General features: G+C 34.3%; 3 protein-coding genes across 18 annotated transcripts; 1 reads left to right on the top strand and 2 right to left on the bottom strand.

Annotated features, from left to right (window-relative positions):
- Positions 1 to 1,167: 1,167 nt before the first annotated feature.
- Positions 1,168 to 19,120, bottom strand: LOC122630098 (serine/threonine-protein phosphatase 2A 56 kDa regulatory subunit gamma isoform-like). Of its 6 annotated transcripts, none has more exons than XM_043814192.1 (9): positions 18,954 to 19,120; positions 18,086 to 18,154; positions 7,350 to 7,524; positions 3,691 to 3,893; positions 3,195 to 3,589; positions 2,762 to 3,095; positions 2,462 to 2,680; positions 2,151 to 2,378; positions 1,168 to 2,065 (listed from the first exon to the last, which is right to left on the bottom strand). In XM_043814192.1, the coding sequence occupies exons 1-9, from the start codon at positions 18,978 to 18,980 to the stop codon at positions 1,916 to 1,918; spliced, it is 1,800 nt and encodes a 599-aa protein (XP_043670127.1). In that variant the 5' UTR covers positions 18,981 to 19,120; the 3' UTR covers positions 1,168 to 1,915. The 6 variants fall into 6 exon arrangements, with proteins under 6 accessions (XP_043670127.1, XP_043670128.1, XP_043670129.1 ...); XM_043814193.1 differs by having other exon boundaries at positions 18,352 to 19,067; XM_043814194.1 differs by lacking the exon at positions 18,954 to 19,120 and adding an exon at positions 8,835 to 9,066.
- Positions 14,684 to 20,625, top strand: LOC122630108 (dynein axonemal light chain 1-like). Of its 11 annotated transcripts, none has more exons than XM_043814213.1 (4): positions 16,329 to 16,400; positions 16,690 to 16,864; positions 19,870 to 20,021; positions 20,101 to 20,625. In XM_043814213.1, exons 2-4 carry the CDS (start codon positions 16,862 to 16,864, stop codon positions 20,549 to 20,551), a joined length of 606 nt encoding a protein of 201 aa, XP_043670148.1. In that variant the 5' UTR covers positions 16,329 to 16,400; positions 16,690 to 16,861; the 3' UTR covers positions 20,552 to 20,625. The 11 variants fall into 11 exon arrangements, with proteins under 11 accessions (XP_043670155.1, XP_043670148.1, XP_043670156.1 ...); XM_043814222.1 differs by lacking the exons at positions 16,329 to 16,400; positions 16,690 to 16,864 and adding an exon at positions 19,423 to 19,794 and having other exon boundaries at positions 20,101 to 20,440; positions 20,552 to 20,625; XM_043814214.1 differs by lacking the exons at positions 16,329 to 16,400; positions 16,690 to 16,864 and adding an exon at positions 19,423 to 19,794 and having other exon boundaries at positions 20,101 to 20,490; positions 20,552 to 20,625.
- LOC122630104 (zinc finger protein ZPR1) lies at positions 20,604 to 22,325 on the bottom strand. Its single transcript, XM_043814203.1, has 3 exons — positions 22,190 to 22,325; positions 21,437 to 22,109; positions 20,604 to 21,310 (listed from the first exon to the last, which is right to left on the bottom strand). The coding sequence occupies exons 1-3, from the start codon at positions 22,316 to 22,318 to the stop codon at positions 20,775 to 20,777; spliced, it is 1,338 nt and encodes a 445-aa protein (XP_043670138.1). The 5' UTR covers positions 22,319 to 22,325; the 3' UTR covers positions 20,604 to 20,774.
- Between the last annotated feature and the right edge of the window lie 159 nt (positions 22,326 to 22,484).

Here is a 22,484-nt window from a genome sequence, read left to right as displayed (position 1 = left end):
TGAGATATTGAATGTGTCGATTTGACACACAACATATAGATGAAATACTTTCAACAGTTTCTTTTTAATTATATATATATATATATGTATGTATGTATGTATGTATGTATGTATGTATGTATATATGTATGTCCACACTGAGACCACGTAATTATTAAAAAAACAAATAAATTCTTTAGGCATGCCGGGTGGCGTCAATATGGGCACTAACACCATGCTACGTCTTATCATTTATACTAAAAATAACATAACAATAAGTTTTAATAATAGTGATAATAATAATAATAATAATAATAATAATAATAATATTAATAATATTAATAATAATAGTAATAATAGTAATAATTATTGTATCATCGATAAACATTAGACAAAGTGGCCATTCCTTCGAAAAAAAAATAATAGTGAAACAATGAACTTACAGCATTTTTTGTTTTTTGTTTTTTTCTTTTTTTTTTTTAGCATCAACTTCCTAATATTTCAGCGCGAGCGCTTATATATGTTCAACAACGTATTTATCGATAATATTAAACGTAACAGCCTGCCAGCAGCGCGAAGTTCTAAATGTATCTTATTTTATAATTTTTTTTTCTCTCTTTCTCTTTCCCCTTCGTTCCTGCTCTTTCTATTTCTTTCTCGCTAGATTTTATTATTCTTTTAGCCGTAATAACCTCTGCACTTTTTGTTTCTTCTTATTTTTTTTTTTTTTTTTTTCTTATCTAACAATCATAAGTGCGACGAGTTTACAAACGCGATATTACACAAGCTATATCCGAAAATTTTCTGATTATCGATTAATGATATTAGCAAAAAGCAAATGTAACTCGCCGCATGGCTCTTATAATGTTTCTTACAACAATCATTCTTAGCAGAGGCGCTTTTCTGTGAATTTATTCCACAGGCATCTAGGCACAACAGATACAAAAGTAGTCGTAATCGTAATAGTAATAGTAGTAGTAATGATAGTAATATTAGCGGTAATAGAATAGTAGTAATAGTATTAATAGTAATAGTAGTAATACACGTAGAAGTATTCGGATTTATAGTGATCGATATCCTAAAATAGCACTGTCGTATACACCCTAAGGTAATAATGTCTGGCGTTTTTCTCTGCTCTAATACGAGCCGGAAGTGTTAAAGCGAGAATATAAATTATTTTACACCATGTACACGTAAACGTAAAACTTCATTTATCTTAGTTATTAACACAACAAGCTCGCTTCGCTTAGCATAATTTAATGATAACACCGAGTAAAACGTTATCGATGATACTGCTCCTTCCGTCTTCCGTATCCTCGTTTGTATAAAATCTTTCCTAGAATATACCAAGTTCATGAAAACCACAGCATTAATAATGTCATTTATACCAATGATACTATATATATCTTTTGTGTGTATGTGTATGTGTATGTATGTGGTGTTTGTGTGTATATATATATATATAGAGCATACTATATATATATATAGAGCATAAACTAGCATTTTAAATGCCTTTGTGCTAAATATTTCATGACTAATGAATTTAGAGCCCTTCGTTTACCGCATTTTTACCTCGAACAATACACATTTTTAATATCTTTTTTTTGTCCTTTTTAACAACTTCTTAAATTAGCACGGTCTGTATCGAGAAAGGAAATAAGTGATCTACATGCATCAAATGGACATTATTACTCTCATGCGAATCTTCACATTCTCATAATCTAAGGGAGTAACAAGAGGAAAATATTTTCTCTAACACGAGCAAACAAAATTCTAATATACGTTAAGTGTTATTGATTCCGCACAATAAGGCTCTCTAAGGCAGACTTAACTGCCAAGGTTATGTTATCGCCGTTTTTCCATCTCCCGAAAAGAGCTAACTTGTGATTTTACTACAACAAAATAGGGGATACATCGGAAGAGAATAGGGTAAGGACTAGCAATTATTCGGATCGGGCGGTGTTACAAGGTATTCGTCAGCTCGCTTGTGATCAGACAATGCCCGTATTGTGTAGGAGTCTTGTGGTATATCGCTCTTCCTTCGTAGAAGTGGTTTCATTGTATTCACATTTGTTATTTTTTTCGCCTGCGTCATATTAAACATTTATTAGATTCTCATTGTATTATTATTAAAAATTTCATTATTAACTGTATTTTAAATATTATCGTACCTCGTTTGCCTTAGCTTCGATCTTTTCTAAAGTAAGCGGAGTTTGATCCGTGTCACCATCTTCATCGGGTGGAGGACTATCTAAATGTTGCGTCAAACTGTATGGAATGTTCGGTGTACTTTTAGTAGTAATTGCCATATTATAATGTGGATGTCTCATTGCTAACGCTTCTACGCGCATCCACGCTTCATCTCTATCTTTCATAAGCTTACGTTCTCTTTGACGATCCTATATGCGTTAAATACTCAATTACATATAAATATACGTGATTAATGTAAATGTTTTATATTTGTTTCTTACTATAAATATACCTGATGGTACTGATTAGTACACTGATCAAATACTTTTTGATTCATCTCCATGAATAGCTTCAATGCATTATAAATTAAGCCGTGAATCGTTTTATTCCAATGATTTCGCGAATTTCTGTAGAAAGCTGGATACATGATCGGTAAAATCACAGAATAGTTTTCTGATATCAATGACATTATGTATTCATTGTTCCAATAATAAAGGGCTCTCTCAGCAACCTAAAACAAAGGGTATAAAATGATACATGTAAGGTTTCAATCAAATGTATTTGATGCAAAGCTGTAGAATAAAGAACGTACTTGAAAATGTGGAGACGAAACGCATTTTGCTAATTGTCTAAACAACGGGTCCAGTACTTTTCGAAATTCAGCTGGTTCTATTACATCTAAAATTTCTTCCAATTCGTTAAGAAACATGACTTCCTTGGGAGAATGTGTTTTTGGCCAAAATTTCAATAAATTTCTAATTACGGGTTCTGTCAAAGATGGATCCTTTTCCAAAAATTGAACGACGCAATATGCTAATTGTGGATGATAAACTGATAACGATTTAGCTTTGTGCAAAGGTAATAGCACTTTTAAAAGAAAAACTTTATGTTCCTCTTTCAATGGTAAAGCGAAACCGTTTATAATGCTGGAATAAATAAGATCAATGAACGTATGTCATTATTTAGCTCATCGGATACATTTCATTCGGCTCAAATTAAAAAGATTTAAGAATTTGTGATATTACCTTCCTAAAATTTCAAGAAGTTCGGCGATACCATTATGGTGTTCAGTTTCATATATAAATCGATAAAAAACATTATTTATTTGTTTCCTGATATATGCTCTTAAACCGAGAAACTTTCCATAGATTCTATGAAGAGTTGTTTTAAGGAAATCTCTTTCCCGAGGATCTTCAGAATCAAATAATTCTAATAATTGTAAGACAAACTTTTGATCTATATAACGTCGTGCAATAGATGGTTGGAAATCTTGAGATTCCAACAATCTTAGAAAGAACTCATATACTAATTGCAAATGAGGCCATGCCGCTTCCAAAGTAGGTTCATCTTCTTCCGGATCAAATTCAGCACCGTTTGGATTCGAAGATGGTGGAAGTGTTCGAAACAAATTCACAGCAAACTGTAAAGGAAAAAAATCCAAGATTTAGCAATCAAAACCCAAAGGATATAACAATTGATATAAATTCATTACAATTTCGTAGTATTATATATTTAACGTACCATATTCACTGCTTCTGGATAGATTGCTTCGGTAATAACATTTTTATTTTTGGTAACAAATTCGACCATTTCATGAAGCGCCGTACGCTTTACCTCCTTCCATTTTAAGTCTGACAATGGATCAGACTCAAAGTCAAAGAGTACGCAGCACTGACGTAACTTCTGTATGAAAAGTTCTTCCCTTTCATTGCCTTGTTGCGTCTCTGAAACAAAAGAAAGAGAAATTCATTTAATACATGGTAAATACGATTCGCTCTCTCACATTTTTACCGATTAATAGAGGTTCCAAAGGTTGATAATGCAAGGCAAACGAGGCGGGATAAAACTTGTGCTGTTCCTGAGGTAATACGGTGGCAAAAGCTAAACCTTGATGAAAACTAGGACTCTTTGGTAAACCTATGACTCCAACGGCAGGACCTATACCTCCGACATGAACCATCGTAATTACGTACGTCTAATCCCTTACTACTTTTGAAGAACTCTTGCTGTATCCTATAGCACCTTTTCTCACTTACTACCTCGCTCACTATCTCATTCTAATTAACCCTTTTCTCGATAGATCTAAAGAAACACACACATCATCTCTCGTACCGTCCAACTCTCGCGTTTCGCAAGCATACGCAACAATCTGTTGCTTCGTACGAGAGAAGAGTTAAAGAATCGATCGAGCCGTCGAATCCTACTTCGCACTGTTTCCGAACTGTCACAGTATATAAATTTCTTGGCGATGACCCGATAGGTAAAATCGTATTTCGCGGGTACTTTCGGATCTCGGTAGCCGGGTCAAAAGGTGATTGTATCCCTCGACTCGAAGAAAGGTCGACGGTCTAGGGCTCTCTCGTAGCAAACGTAAAGTAAAAAGTGAAGTGAGACGAGAGGAGGGGAGAGGAGTGGAAGAAAAAAAAGATGTATAAATATTGTAGAGCAAAATGAAAAGTGACGAGGAGGGGAAAGTGAGATATATACATATATGTGTATATATGCGCGTATATAATCTATTTCTGAATATACGTATATATAAAATCTACGATGATGACCGACAATGATCAAGAGAGCGGAAAAACGTTGAGGTAAGGTGAGAAATAGGATAGAGAGGACTGTGTGTTTACGTTAAGAGAAACGAGAAACGGTGTGTGAATCGAAGTGAGAAGCGCTTGCGCGACGGCCCGGCGAATAAGAGAGGGAGAAAGAGAGAGCACCTACGTATGTATAAAATAGAATCGATAGACTGTGACGTAGAAGAGCGCTGCTCCTACTCGTCGCGAGCGAGCCAAGCAACCCCGATTGACCGGCGCACGAAACGCTAGCAACACATGCACGCGCATAGCGCGTCCTACCTACACACGTACATACGTACGTGTACACGCATACTATGCATTGTACGTATGTGTACTGTATTGAGAAAGGGCGGGAACACCGATTTTCTATCCTCCTTCCTTTCACGAGAAAGTAACGCACAATACTTTACGATACTAATAGCGTTACGCGTGTCGTATGGTGTCGTGTCGTATGGTGTCGTGTCTTATCGTGTCGTCTCGTAACTTTCCTTTTTATCATTAAATCTCTACGGACTTTTGCATTTTTCTTTCTCTATTTTTTTTCTCTCTTTTAATTAACAGATATGAGATCAGCCATTTCTAGAGGTTAAATAGCGTGATCACGAAATTTACGAGAGTATAAGCGATATTTTTTATTTGTCTGATGTTGTTTTTTTTTTTTCCCCCCCGTTATGTAAACGTTCCTTTATACTCGTAGAAAATTTGGATTTTTGATAAATAGAAGCAAGCAGATGTATAATTGCTATGGCGATACGTCGATACATCGATACATGTATCGAATCGAGCGCGGGAATTTTTTGAAAATGTATAAATGTAACAAACAATGTCTGATATTCTTTCTGTAATATATCGTTCTACTAATGAGTTTTTTGTTTATACGTGCAAGCATTGTTCCTCGTTCATACAACTTTTTATATAATAGTTTTGACGGTCCAGTTTTCATACTAGAAACTATCAGATAGAACTTTAGAATCAACGCTCTTTTGTGTTTTATATGTACTTCGCATAAAATATTAAAAAAGAGAAAGCCGTGATAGTAATGTAAGCGATACACGTTTTGTGCAGTTTGCATCATGTGCGGGCTGATTTATAAAGTTCCGGCTCATTTTCGAAACCAACACCAATCCTCGATATCGCGTCGTCTCTAGTTACCAATTGAGTAGTCGCCATTTGCAGTAGAAAAATACTTAGCATCGATCGATAAACATTTGATTCAACAGCCTTTTAATTTTGTCTTGTTTTTAAATCGACGTATTATTTATTAATAGATTTTGATCTTAACGTTTGTTGTTGATGCGATCACGAGTACACTCGAGTGTTTGCATATGTATTACAACTTATGTAATTATTAAAGTATTATATAAAATTATATAAGAGTCGTTAATGTAATATTGTTCAATATTTAATAATGTTTGCATAATTTTGATATTATCAAATTTCTGGAATTTTCAATATTTCAATAAAGATTTTTATTTAATTATAAATATGAAAGAAATGAAACGCGTTGCTTTTTCCATACGATGGTCGATCAACGATGCGTATAATAATTATTTTTAAATTACAAATTCGTATTTTATATCGTTCTACTAATTCTAATCTCTCTCCAATCGCGATTAGAAATTTTTCTAGCGATGAAAAACAATCGATTCGATAGTCAATGAATTTGTAATGAAGTAGTATACAGTATTATGAATAATGAATAAAGTTAAATTGAGAAGTAGAAAGAGAAAGAGAAATTGTTGCACGCGTTGGCGACGTCGGTGATACTCAAAGATGACAAAAGGAAATACTGGCTTCCCTTTGAAGAACGCTTCTTCCATCGTTTAACCGAGAACGTAGCTTTCCGACAAAGTAACTTTAATTAACGTGAAAGCTTATTGTCTATCTATCCGTAAAAGTGGAACGTCAGGTACCATCCGTTCCAACCGAAGAGGATCGATAAGGGTCATTCTAACGTTTACTTCCAACACAATGCAAATGGTTAAAACAAGACTCTTCTTATCCAAAGTATAGACTCAAGTGGAAAAGTCTTAACACAATAAGAGAGTAACAATTGAAAAGTGGAATCTAACTTGCTTTTTCGCTTAATGATAACTAAATCTCTCGCGAAACTTTCTCACATCGCCAAGATGGTGGAATAAAAGTAGGATGAATGTTAGTTAGGGCAGGTGATCTCGCAGAAAAATGACACGAGACACTCGTTACATGTACGTTGGATAAAAAAAAATCCAATATCGAATAATCCGACACTGTGTATGTGTGTGTGGGCGTCCGATATACCCTATTATAACTAAATGTGACGTTCTTACAACGTCGCTATTTCCATTGCACACTTTTTCCGCTTTTCTCAGAGCTGTTTATAATGTGTCGTTAAAAAAAAGTGCCTAGTCGTTCGATGCACTGTCGATTAAATAAAGACTTTAATTATAGATCAGATTTAATTGTAAGAAAGAACAAGTTTTCTTTTTTACTCGTCAAGAATTATCGAGGGGCACAAAATACTAAAATAAAACGAGCAAGAAAAGCGACGTATAAGAGTATAAAGGACGTACGATAGGAGATAATAATCGATACTCTAATCAAACGGAAAGTAAAACAAACCTGCCAAGAGCGGTAGCTTCTGAAGTTCTCGGTTCTTTGATATGTTGAATCTCGAGCTGCTTTGTCTTTTATCCTTTTTGATTACAGGCCCACCAGGTTGATACTTGACTTTGTTGATGAGTGTCGGTGGAGGTGAGGCATTGCCATGTGGAGGACCTCCTGACACTTTGTTCGTCTGCGAAATAAAAGGAGTCGATGATAAGAAAGAAAATCATTATAAGATCGTCGCGTAATCGTACTGATAATATTATTTTGTTAAATAGATCGTATTGAAAAATTGATAGGTAAGTGAAAATTGGCGAAGGAAATATTTTTGAACAAGAAACACAGGCATATAATAAACCGTACAACATCGTAACGAGAGACGTGTGATTTTGATTCGCACAAATAGCCAAGATATTTGGCGGAATCGCAAGTCCAACTTTACCATCCTTCTCTTGTTAAGTAAATACAATCTTCTCGACGAAGAATATCGCATTTCTCTCGTTGCAGAAGCTTCACGTAAAAATATCTACGCAAAGTTTCTATTTACTGATAGATTACGTGAAGATCCTTATTACGAATGAATCTCAAATAAGAATAACTTAATAAAACAATACAATTATTGTCAATGTTACTAAAGCTTGAAATATTGCTGAGTTTTTAAGAGATGCTGATTAAAAGATTCCTAAGAAGAAAGTTAGTAAGAGATCCAAATCAAAATAATAAACGTTTAATTATTAAGTAACGAAGATGAATAAATGAATGAGATGAATATTGCAAAGTGTTATCATGTTAATACATTACGACTCGATCAAAACTTGACTTGACAATTTATTCGACTCGTTGAATCGCGAACAGGCACCGAAATACCCGCGAACACTAATGTAATTACAATGTAAAACTACATACGACACAATTCTTTCGTCTTATCGCGAAAAGGAAAAGAAGGAAACAAAGAAAGAGACAGAGACAGAGACAGAGAGAGAGAGAGAGAGAGAGAGAGAGAGAAAGAGGAAAAAAGGCTTTGTGCATATCCTCGCTTATTCATTTTTTCGTCCGGTCTCTAATTACTCTTCCACGGTCGTTACCGGTGTTTTAAGAGGTTGCAGCAGTGAAGATAAATATAGCATATAGTATGACGCTTAAAATAGAAGCCACGTGGGCGAATTGTTTGCGGCCTGACATGCCTGTCGTGCTGCTCGTTAAGGGGTGTTGCGTGCTCACACGCGAGATAAAATTCCAAATGGCTGTTTTGGCTTTGTTTTGACATGACCCTAGAGAGAGTCCATTATTTAAAAGTCGTACAATCTTGATGTAGGATATAAGTGAAATCAATAACAAATGACGTTACGAATTAATGACGAAAAAAAAAAAGAAATAAATAAATAAAAATAAAAGTAAAAATAAAAAGAACACTCGAAAAAAAAGAAATACGAAAGAGCTAGATATTAAACCGATAACGCCGATTTGTACGTACAGAAACATTCTCAATACGAAACCTGCCTTCTTCTTGAACACATTTCCAGAGGCGAGTCTGCTAAACGCTTGCATTTTACACGATTAAGGGAAAGATAGACTTTATTCCAGGATGCCGCTGTAGTAAAAAATCATCGAACGAGGATCATCATCGTGTCTCTTCGTTATCGAAACGTTGCATGCCCTGCGAGAAGAAATGGTCACGTACTATCGTCCACCATGACACTCATATTTCCGCTCCTCCAAGATGAATTACTTCCTTTAGGAATACACGAAATTTTCAATCACCGTGCACACACTTTAATCGTTTTCTATGGAAATCTTTGTTTTTGTTTTTACCAGAAATCACTAAATAAATTCGTCATTCTTTTGGATAATCTTATTTATTAAAGGATATAGGATCATTTTAAAGCCTTACGAGGACCTTTTCGCTTATAAAAAATTATAGATACTTTTGTGAAAAGAGAAGATAAGAAACGAAGAGAATTTCTCTTGATCCTGTTCCAATAATTTCTATACAAGTAAATAAAAATTAAGAGCTCTTAGTAATAATGATAATATCTCGTAAAAAGATATGTGAAAAAATGTTTTTCGAAGAATCCATTTTTAGGAATTATTTATTTATTTATTCGTTTCTTCTTTCTAAGATCAAATAATATTTCTTAAAATCATTGTGTTTCATTTTTAAACGAACCATCTTTAATGCCTAAGCTTTATACAGATAAGTTTCGAAAAGTGTTAATAGGTAGCAGGTTTTGTTACGTGCTTACTAACGCGTATATATTGTTAGATAACTTTTGGAATATCGTTTATCAGACTTATCGATCGTTATCATGATCGAAGCGAAGTGCAAAAAAATTGAATTGAGTTACGATAGATGATATGATTGAGAAATAGCAACGTTGAAAAAGTTTGATCTTTTTTAGTCTACTCACAATTATATAAAACAAGTACGCGAGAGAATCAATTGATAAATAATTATTGGTTTATGTTTCACGTTATTTATTAACCTGTATTACAAGGATAAGAAGAACCGGCTTAACGAGCGGAGACAAGCGAATATTGCGTAGCGAATCTTTCAACCTAATACTAAACTTCTAATCTATTCGTTCTATTTAACAGAGCCGTGCAAAATGGTATAATTTAAAATCAATGGATATAATCGAGTTTGGAAAAAATTATTTTTCTCGATATATACATATGTTATTTTGTTTTATAAATGAAACAATATTATGTTACATTGTTATATACATATATAACATTTTTTATATTTATTACATATCCGGATGAGATGGCTCGATTTCATATTTTATAAATATAATCCAATTTTCCAAATATTTTTAGTAATAGGACTGATAATTATTAAAAAACAAAAGACTCTTTTTAAGTTATTAAAAAAATCTTTTATAAAACAATTAACACCAAGATTTTCATTCTTTCTTTTAATCATTTTTAACAACGAAAATCTATTATGCGTTTTTTTTTAAATAAAGAACAACAATCGAAACAACATGTGCCTCGTATAACTGAAAAAAATAAGAGAATACCGGAACCCGCCTCATCTGGTTCTTCGCAAATAATTAATAAAAAGATTCCCGTGACAGACGCACCAGACATAATGCTAAATAAAATTAATTCAATCTGCAATAAGTTATCAAGTGTAATTCAACAAATTAGAAACCGTAGGAAAGGTTTCAAATAGCGAAAGTAACAAAACATGCTAAAAATTCAGATAAACTCAAACGTAAAAAGATTGTGGAAGATTTATCTTAGGATGAAAATTTTTCAAATTTTGTAGTCCATGAATCTGAAAAAAAAATTTTCAGGAAGAAGATAATAAATTTCAGAAGAAGCTAAAAATGAGTCGGGTATGGAGAGCAGGTATACATTGAAACAAGTTATACATTGAAACAAGACGACTGAATTCGATATGTGAGATATGATAAGTGTTTTAACGAAGAATGTTCAACATTTTTGGATTTATGTAATCTTTGTAAAGAAGTTTTATGCGAGCGAAATAAATAATTTTCCTTCCTGTTATATTCAAAAAATTTTTTATCGTGGTCATGACATACTGAATCACGGGTCATCTCATTCGGACAGTCTGAGTGAGATAGACTTATGCATGGGAAATAATTTCTTTTTTTTTTTCTTTTTTCTTTTTTCAATCCAAGATTATTTTTTAATTTTATTCTGATATTATAATTTCTCTTGTATCTACTTTTACAAATATATTTTTCTGCTTTGGATATCGATTAAATTTACTTATCTATCAAAGCTTTAAAAAAAAGTGGGCCATCACTCCCTGACTTATCCTATTATCATATACATATACATTATATATATATATATATATATATATATATATATATATATAATCGAGTAAAATCTATTTAATAAAAATAAATGAAGTCATCGCATAAAACAAATAACAGTATTATTATGAAAAAAAATTCCAAAAATAAACGATTAATGAGATACAATATCAAAGAACTAATAAGTAAAGAAAAATTTTATAATAAAATTGTAAAAAAAAAAAAAATTAATAATAACATTTTTTAAAAAGATGTAGATGAGTCTGAGTTAGTGATTGAACTAGTGAAAGAGAAAAAGAGAGAGAAAAAGAGAGTCAAAGAAGAAGATGAGAAAGCTTTTGGCAAACGGTCGGCTCTCTTGGTATGCCGAAGTACTATCGACGATCGTTCAAGGTCATCTTCGGCCGGCCTCAACCCTGAACCCACGCGCGATGGGGAAGCGAGTTACATACGTCGTTTCTCGTCGTTTCTCGTCGTTTCTCGTCGTTTCTCGTCTTTTCTCGTCATTTCTATTTGAGATAGACTTTCGGTCCAGGGCTATCGTTGCAGCCAACTGTCTATCCACCTTTTTTTTTCTCTCTTTTTTTTTTCTTTTTCATTCTGATTTGCGATCAAACGTCATAGATGTTCGCTTACGTGTAAACCTATTTCCTATGATGTTTATTGAGTCGAGTGAATAGTAAAAGCCGATCCGTGCAACGCAAATGTAACAATGGCAAAGTATGATTTCGTTCGAGATTAGAAATTGAACAGATTGCTTTGTCAGATCGCGCGTGTCATATATTAATCATTATAAATATTTCAGGTGCTTCTAATGTTTATAATAATTCATTGAATATTTATATAATAATTGAACGGTTAATTAATATGAATATATTAATTGTTATAATATTAATTGGCATTCTATTATATATAATATGCTATTACATAACAATTTTATAGTAATCAATGGTTCCTAATTGATTGCTACGATATTATATAATATATTTAATATCGATATATAAAATCGAAAAGATCACTTTTTAAAACCATTTACGTCTTTTTTACTTTTCTTTTTTTTTTTTTTCTAAATGAAATCATATATTTCTTATTGGTACTATGTTATGGTTATCCAGACGAGTTCAATGAACTATCGTTGTAAACTTGGACAGATGCAGTAATAATAGTGATTATTAGAAAAGATAACAGGCTATACCAACAATTCATTTGCAGCTTCTGTGTGAAAATCAATATAAACGATCGAAATTTGATTATCTTGTTTAATATACCGACAAACCATTGATATCGTAACCGATTCGATTAAATTTTTACGTACAAACAGTGAGACTGTACAATTAATTTTGTAACAAAAACGTATCAAACATTTCTACTTTCAAAGAAAAAAAAATTATAACGAAAATTTTCCATCTATGCAAAATAAAAAAAAAATTCTAATGCAGTCGTCATTGTTTCTTTACAGCAAAATATACAAGAATAAGTTCTAGAATAACGAACGTCGATGGTGGGGGTAACGATTAGCGGCAATTTGTAAATTATCGATAATATTGTCAAGTTCTGTCGACGAACTAAGGCCGTCGCATAAAAAGAAAAGTTAAAAAGAAAACGAAAGAAGTTAGTCATATATCACAGTATCAAACGAAGTAATATAAATACGTATATAACGTTCAGTACCTAATCGATCGAATTAACGATCAATTTGATCGATCAATTAACTTAATCTCGACTATTTTCCGATTAATCAAGCGATCATAATTCGTGATCAGTGAATTGAAAAAAAAAAAAGAAAAAAAAATAGAGAGAAAAGAAAAAACATTCGAATAAATCGATGTCCCAACACCACCTTACATAAGTCAAGCGAATGAAACATTAAGAAAAGGCGGGAATTTTTAAAATGCAGTTTAAAATGTCGATGATAGCAAGTTTTAACGCGCTCTCTAATGATTAAAAACTTTGTAATTAGATTAATGAATGAAAAGTGACGTAACAAAATTAAAAGTAAAATAAATGATTGAGAAGTCGATAATAAATCTACAAAAAGATCGTAAGGTCACGTACAAACTTAAGAAACCAAACGCTCATGTTTACACACGCACGTACACTATTTTATTAATTCACTCGGTTCACCTAGAGAAACACATAGAACGGAATCAGATAACGCACTATAAATAGGTTTAAACGAACGCGTATTCCTACTCGACACAATTTTCCACGTGTACGCCGGGTAAAGCTCCTTAACGCGATTTATTTTATTTTTCCAATAACATGAAAATCACTCGACGATAAATAATATCGCGATCGATCTGACGATCGATCGAGAAGCACACCGATCGTTCATACGACAAGTGCCATCCCAACTTTATTACTGATGACTTTCCTCAAGAAGCAGTCTCGTGTCGTCTAACCTCGTTTTGGCTCCTCTATTCTCCCCTCCAAAGTATACAGCCATTACAGTCGTTCCTTACGTACACATTATCGACAACGATAAAGATCGATGCTCGTGAAAAGAGAAATCGAGAGATCGAGAGATTGTCGATGTTCGAAAATCATTGCGATCACTTCTTTTTCAAATATTACAAAATACATTATGTCTCTACTACTAAGAAATTCTATTTATTTCTTCAATCGAAGAAAGAAAAAAAGAAAAAAAAAAATTTATATTTCATTCACAATCTAATTTCCATTAATATTAACAATTTCTTCTTCTCTGATAAAATCATTTATTCTTGAAAGTTAAAAACTCATTCAGAGGATTGAAGCTTTTATCGATAAACCTAATATCTTGTTTTTTAGAAACATTGAAAAGTTATTATAATTCAGTTGTTTTAATATCTCGAAATAGGATCAATCGTATAATGGACATTAACGAAATATAATATATTACGAACCGTGAGCTTATAACAGTCAATTTTAAATGAAATTTTGCTTCTTTTTCTTTCTTTTTTTTTTTTTTTTTTTTTTTTTTAACAATTTTAATTTATAATTACTCGTCCTTTTTAGATATATTATGTTTTTTTTTCGACTACACGTATCTGAACCACTGTACCACAGCCACTACGCGGCTGCCCACAGATGAAGGAATGCGATCGACAGCATCGAGTTGCATCGCAGTTCATTTTCACGACATAAGATCTATCGTGCTCGCGATCGCCAATAATAAGACACTTCTCGGCGGCATAAAAATAAATCGGGCGCAATGTTATGACGCTGCCAACGAGTCGTCTATGACGACAATGACAAGGAGAGGTGAACGAAAATTCGACGATAAAAATTGTAAAAAATCACTCTTGGCACTTAACAGATTAACGACCGTTCACATCAAGATATAAATAAAAAACCTATCAGAGTAAATTACGTGAAACGTCTACCGTCTCGTTTATATATATATATAGATAGATACAGACAACACACAATATATACACATGCCACATACTCACGTATATATATAAAAACTCGGAAAACAAAGAACATCTCGTCCAATGCTTAAAAACGTCGCCAAAAGATCAGGCCGAGTTTAAATAAAATAAGATCGAGTGCCAAGTTCTTTCTCAAAATTTACGACGATGATGGTTTGACGTGTTTTCCTTTGGTTAAGCTCCATTCGTTACTTTCATTAACTTTTTCATGAACTTGAAATCTTTGAAATGTTTGAAAAATAAAAGGAAACTCTGTTCGAAATTGATCACGATCGTCGTACGAATTCGAACGATCGCAGTGCCACCTGTCTTGAAAATGGCGGAACAGATATATGTAACTCACTCATACGTAACTCTCTCAACTAACTCACCGACCGTAGCCACTCTACAAAATAACAATTCAACGCAACCGAATTAATCGTCTTCGATCACACGTATTTGCTCTGGTGCGTTACGACGTGTATACGTGTATATGTGTGTGTGTGAACGACGTTCGCGGACGTGCATTTATGATCGTTGTGCAATCTCGTTCTAGCTGTCATCGAATTGTCCAATAAAAGCTAGACGTGGAACGTGTAAACCTTTACTTTTCCGACGTTGAATTTAAGCGAAATGAAAAGAACGAAGGAAAAATATACGTGACGTGCGATATTTCATATTGTACACTTCTAAGAAAAAATAGTTTTTGTAATAAATTTAAAAGTTCATTTTTATTTGTTTGTTAAATTCATCTAGAATTTCAATTGCCAAGCCACGACATTAAAACTTTACAAAATTTTAATCTAAACATTTAAATCTTCTTAAAAAATGTTTTAACAAAAAGTTTAAAAATTATTATAGAAGCAAGTTAGTTCTCCCCGATTCATCTTAATGAATGAAGCTTTATCACGGTACGATATAAAACATTGTATACACGTACGAACTTATTAATGATAGTATTACTATAAATCCTCGTGTCTTCTCCTTCGTTTTTTTTTTTTTTTTTAATAACGCAACGTTGCACTCTCTTATGGAAATTTTCTATTACTTCGGTAGAAAAAAGAAAAGAAGAATAATGAAAGAAAAGAAAAAGAAAGTGTTGCCATTTTTTTTTCTAGTACTACCGAGTTCAAAATGACTATTCATGAAAGTAATAAATAAAAAAAAAAAGAGGTAAAATAAAATACGAAGAGAATGCTATTGCTCATGAAATCTAACAACAAATTTAATGTTGAATCGAACGGTAAAGTGAAAGGATAACCAATAATTGTCAATAAATCAATCTCAGTCGTATAAATAAGTCGAAATAAAAATGTACTTAAAAAAATTTTGGTACTCTTTGATCTATTTATCGGCCAATCGTAAAAACCATGTATCAATCGAGTTAATTTCGTAAGAATCGCAACATTACATCAGATGTAAATCGATCGATGTAATTATTCGCTAGAGTATCACCATCACACCACTTCGTCATCATAATTTTTGTTTTCGTGTGTCATAACATGCGTGTTCGTATATATATATATATATATATATATATATATATATATATATATATATGTATTTATGTAAGAAAAGCGAGAGGGAGAGGAGGGAGAGAGAGAGAAAGAGGAGGAAAAAGATGAACGAGTAACGAGAGACCAACGTATTTCCAACGACTCGAAGCAAACGCCGGCGACATTCTGTTCGTGTTCTTTCTACGTCGGAATTCCAACGTTGGCGCGCGTGGCGCCGACTTTAACCTTTTCGATGCTCCAGACACGACGAATAAGCTTTGCAAAAAATGTTTACGCGAATACGAGATGACGCATGTATGTATGTATGTATTACGTACGATAAGGGAAATTGCTTATAAAACATCCAAATTAGTGACGTAAAACGTAAAGGTTGGTTTCCTTATATTTCAAAAAGAACGATATTTACATTTACATTAGTATATTGCGTCAGTTTTCTATGTTTAGAATCAATTTCTTAAATATTCCAAAATTGGATATCATCAAGGTAACTAAGTAAATAAAAGAACGGAGGAAGTAACTCGTTTCGTTTCATTGAAAAATATTCATCGTTATTCGATCTTGAAAAGTAAAAATTCTATAAAATAACATATTAAATTACCACATACAAACACGAGTGATATCCCTTATCTCGTTGATCAAAAAATATACTTTTATATAGTGATTTGAAAAAGATATCGAAATCGATCAGCTGCATAGAAACACTGCGGACATCGATAAAGGTATAAACGAATTTTAATCACGCTTCGTGGCAGCAGTCCGGTATACGATCAAAGCTCCGAAGCCTGGAAACGAACCAACAAACCGTCGTGCTGTTCCCATAAGAATGCGAAATGGTAAACGAATACCGTAGCGCGTTTCATGTTACGTCTTGGTTCCATTCCCAATGATATTACACATCGACACAATATTTCATAAGCATAGAATATATTTTTTAAAGATGTTATATCATTCGAGCCAAAAACATTTCTTTAAGTTTTCACTCGACTCGAATAAACTAAAGTAAACTAAAGATAATCCAGAAATGTTATTGGTCCGTGCAATTGACCAATCGCCGTAAAGGACATGCAAGATTGAGAAAATGGGATAACGCGATAACGTAGAACATAAGAGGTTAATAAATGTCGATAACGTAGCGATAAAATGAGGGCGCGAAATCAAACGTTTTCTTTATCCTTCATCGAAAAGAATCCCAATTCCGTTTACCACGAACGTTTTGTGTTTTACTGCGTATCGTGACAGGCCGGACTCATGACTATACACGGGAAAACATCATCATGGTCTCGTAGGAATGCAAGAACGAAATTGCAGAATGTTCCGTTGCTCGATTAATTTTAAGGTTCGACGAGCGAACAGAACAATGTATAACGTAGTGGAGTAGTATGTAGTAGTATGTAATAGTGTAGTGTAGTGCAGTAGTAGTGTGAGTAGTATGTCATAATGTAGTAGTAGTGTGTAGTAATATTCTATATCCACACAACAAACGATAGAACGGTTTACGAGCATCGAATTAAAAGAATTCCACGTTGAAAAGAGATGGGTATAATAGTCATGGTCAAGCATATAAATGATACAATTTTTCCTTTATCGTATAATAAAAATGTCGAATGCTTTCGAATCGATATTTGCTCGATGCTCGAGTCTCGCTAAAGAGACTAATTAGAGAAACAGCAAGCAGGAAGCGAGGGATCTAAACGTACTCGGGAATGATTGTGTTCGTAGAGAGAGAGAGAGAGAGAGATAGATAGAGAAAATTGCGCAGCAAATACCCGAAGAATCGGTCTCTACGCAGAGCGAGCGAGAGAGAGAGAGAGAGAGAGAGAGAGAGAGAGAGAGAGAGAGAGAGAGAGGAGGTGAGGGGAAAGAGACAGAAAACAGCGATCCTGACACTGACAATCTACTGTGTGATAAATGACAGGAGCAGTGCGCGCGGGAGGGATGGTATTTAAGTACGTGTCGCGGTAGAGAGATGGGAGGACGACGAAGAAGGTGGTGGAGGAGGAGAAGGCGACAGAAGGGAGGGGGAAAGAGCGTAGAGAAACGAGATATAACCTCACCTCGTCGCCGGCCTCGACATCCTTGTTGCCGTTCTTTCCCTTGTCCTTGCTGGTCTTCGACGACGTTTCCTGGAACAGAAGTAGTAAAAGCGTGGCAGATCTGGTTGGTGTAGCAGCGTGCGCGTGTTCGCGCGTGCGTTCGACTCGTCCCTTCGAGAGAGGGATGAATTGGCACTCGCGAGAACACGGCTGGTGTGTGTGCGTGTGTATATGCCTCTGTGTGTATATATCCAGAGCACGGTAGCAAAGAAAAAGGCAAAAAATACCATTATTGTATCGTGTGCGACGGGGCCCGAGACACGCGAGAGAGTAGTCGAAACTCACACGACCGCTTTAATAGGCCGACGATGGATTCCGTACGAGTCGGGGACTCTTACTAGAGCGGAGCGAACCTTTTTTTTCGCAACGGACAGATAGTTGAAGAGCCGATTTTGCGACGTATACGAACGGTCGGGTCAAGAAACGAGCAAGACGGCGGTCTTCACCATGCTACTACACCCTTGAGTAGCTAAGGCCGCCGGGGTTGTTCCCCCGGTGCAATCTCTCTCTCTCTCTCTCTCTCTCTCGCGCGCGCACACACGCTAGCTCCCTTCTTTCTTTTGCTCCTTCCTTCTTCGCTCTTTCTCTCTGCCGTGGAGAAACACCATTCGCGTCGCGCAGCTCCGAGAAAAAGAGAGAGAGAGAGAGAAAGAGAAAGAAAGAGAGAGAGAGAGAAAGAGAGACACACACAGCAAAAGATAGATAGAGAGGGGATGAATAGAGACAGACTGATCCGTAGACAGACCGATCGCGTGTGAAGAAAAACTTTGGTGGCAACGTTCTAAAGACACCACCGCGCGACACGAGAGAACTACCGTGACAGACGCACCTTCTCCTTCCTTAGCAGGTTCGGCATTTTTTAAAGATCTTTACGAGAACGGGAACGCGTGAGGATCGAGAGGAACGCGAACACGAGTACGCCCACGAGAGCGCGCGTATCGGCACGTCGGTCTCTGGTGGCGGACGAGCCGACGACGCACGAGCACGGCATCCCTGTATGCGCCGGCCATTGGCCCTCCCTATTGGTCGTTCTACGTTCGCCGCCATCGCCATCTCTCATTCTTCTCTACGCAAGACCGATCGCGCCACCGATACTGCCTTTTCTCTCTCTTCCTTTTTCTTTTCCTATATCTCATAAATTTATATACATATTTTTTTCCTCGACTAGCCCATCTGTGATACTATTTATATGGGAAAGAAAGGAATTTATATTTATATGTCATGGACGAATCATTTTACGAAGTTCCTATTGGTTCATGATTCTCCAATCAAAATAGCTACATTTATATAAGTATGTTTCTATTGGTCTGCCATTTTCATTGGATACAAATTATCTTTAGAATCAAAATATCGCTGTGTACTTGACTGAATAATCGTTAAAATTAGATTCTCCTCACGAGCGGGAAATTTATTTTCGATTCATTGTTTATTGACAAATAGATTTCGTTAAATACGCATAGAACGAGAAGATATTAAATCGATATTCGACAAGTGGTAGAAAAATAGATAACAAAAGATGCATCGGCGTGCAATCGATTGTTCAAACATCTGAAATATTATTTGAATATAATGAACATTGTGAGGATTATTATTTCGAGATAATTACATAAAAATAATTTAATTTTATTGAAATAGAAACAAAATAAGAATCGATTATGGAGCCTGCGAAAGTATAATTTAATACATAAATATAATCTCTAGTGGCGATCGTTTAAATTGCGAAATTTACGAATTTGAAATTTTAGACTCTCAAAGCTACGACTTGTAAAGATGCGATTCAAAGATGGGAAGAAAAAACGGGAATGAATGCTGCCGAAGCGAAAGAAGTCATTTTATCGTTCCAATGGCCACCAATTGAAAAAATGGATAACAATTTAGCTGTTTTGGCCAATGTAGTGTTAGTTATTGAAGTATCATATACTTCCTTACTGATGTAAAGTCAAAGTAATAAATAACAATAATTTCTACGTTTCTAGAAAATTATCATTATCCACCAACATGATAGAGAGAATCAGTGGCATTAATTCTTTAAAGAATTTACGAATTTTATGCATGGCTCGTAATTATATTAAAAGTTTTTCTGGATTAGAGGCGGTAGGAGATCATTTAGAAGAATTGTGGATATCATATAATTTGATAGAAAAAACCAAAGGTGTGAACGTGCTTAAGGCGCTCAAAGTTCTTTATATTGGCAATAATTTGATACGAGATTGGGTAGAATTCAGTCATTTTCAAGAACTTCCTAATTTAGAAGATCTATTATTTATAAATAATCCCTTATGCGAAACCATGGATACCGAGGCATGGCGTATGCAGGTTATAAAGAGACTTCCGAATTTGAAGAAACTTGATTCAATTCCGATAGTGTATGTGTTAGAGGTTATTTTAATAGATAGAAAAAGGAATGAAACTCAAATATTTTTTTAGGCATGCTACTGACGATGTTTAAGATGCATTACATTGGAAGAAATAAAATTGATCAAAGAACAAAATATAAAACATGTATTTACATGTTGTATGCTATCCCCATGATAAAAATGTATTACAATATTGTATTCTTATTACTTATAATTCAGTATAATACGTATCCTTCTTTCTTTGTACTTTACTGATATTACGTTTGCGTTCTTTCAGAGAAATTACTGCATTATTAATAATTTTCTACTTTCATGTCATTGAGTCCAAGTTCTTCATTTTGCTCATAGTTTCTTTCGTATTTTGTGATTTTTAATTTATCATCTGGCCCATCGTCTGAAAGTGTTTGAATGTAACTATTTCCAGCTGGATCATCCAATATTAAAGTTATTGTTTTATTCCCTTCAAGAATTTCTGTTAATTGCGATATAAATGCTTGTATTCTGTTAACATTTTCAACATCTGTACTATCACCCGTGAAAGTTGTAGATGATGATAATTGTTCTTTAGTCGCTGCAATAATGCCTTCTACGGTAGAGAATCTGCCTCCCAAAGCTGCTGGGCCAACTTCCAATTCAAGTTCTGGTATCTCCATATAGCATGTTTCAGACTTCAATACATCCCTGGTGAAATCTTCTTTTCCCGTAATTGTTACCTCTATTTTTACTCCATGTGATTCTACTCCTCCACTACTTTTAACTTCGTTAGTTCTATGACCGCACGTTTCGCATAATGTTGCCATAATCACAACCTCTTTAAAATGTGGTATATCTACGTTAAAACTTAAGAAAAAGTAACATCCTGATATATTATGATTTTTAATTGTAACAAATGAAAAGCTTCAAAAAGAAATAGAATGATTAGCCGATTAACAGTTGATCTCAGCGAAAAGGATACTTGTCAATTTCATGTTAGTCTCGCAAGGACTGTTACAATCTGGACAATTTGTAGGAAAAGATAGAACTTCGCCCTCAATATCTTCAAGAGTATGTTCTCCATCTTGTATAGGTGTCAAAAGAGCTTCATTGTTTTCATTATATATTCCTAATAAACGATTTTCTTCTTCTGATCTGTTAAAGTAAGTAATTTTACATCCAGGATCTTTAAGCGGTGCTTTTGGATTTTCAACGTAGCAGTTTCCAGAGACATCTTTAAAAATTATTGTAAATGGTTTGCTAGGTATTTTAAGATCTCGTAATTTTGCTAAAAATTTATCTATCTCCTCTGCGGTTTCTGGATATTCTTCTCTGCGTCTTGGTTGGTCTTGTTCCAATCCTTCGATGCTACGATCTATTATACCTTCAATTGTAGTAATTTCTCCTTTTTGAGATCTTGCAGGAATCTCAAAATCTATTTGAGGCAAATGAACACTGGTATAATCTGACTTTACTACTTGACGATTCAAGTCTCTTGGCGAGCTAACTTCCAAGGTAATTTTAATACCCTTTTCAGATATTTTACTTCCGCTTTGAATTTCATTATTTTGATAACCACAATTCTCACAATCAAAGGATATTACTACGACGTCTTTGTAATGCGGTATTTTTGTCAAGAGAAGTCTTGTAATGCCCTAAACGTAGACGAAACAAGTAGTCAACAACGAAATATCGTATATCTTTAATTTTATAAAAATGTATCTATTTCTCTTACATTTTTACCACAATTTACACAAAGACTTTCTATCTCTGTAGCCTCTGGTTCAGGATCATCTGCCATAAGATTACGAAAAAGTGGTTCAAACGTGGTTCCAGGTTCTGCCTCCCTTTCGTTCGCTGCCATTTTCTTACTTCTTTGGTTATGTTCTACATTCTATATTTATTGTAAATGACCACGAAGTATATCGTTAAGCAAAATATTTAAGAAGAGCAACTCATATAGAGCGTACAAACATCTTGTTTTGATATCGTGACTAGATAGATCTAGATAGATTCACGGATATATATCA

The sequence above is a fragment of the Vespula pensylvanica genome, chromosome 6 (genome assembly GCF_014466175.1).
Source record: "Vespula pensylvanica isolate Volc-1 chromosome 6, ASM1446617v1, whole genome shotgun sequence".
Classification (NCBI taxonomy): Eukaryota; Metazoa; Arthropoda; class Insecta; order Hymenoptera; family Vespidae; genus Vespula; species Vespula pensylvanica.
The sequence above is the reverse complement of the archived record's forward strand: the minus strand, read 5'-3'. Positions and strand labels throughout refer to the sequence as shown.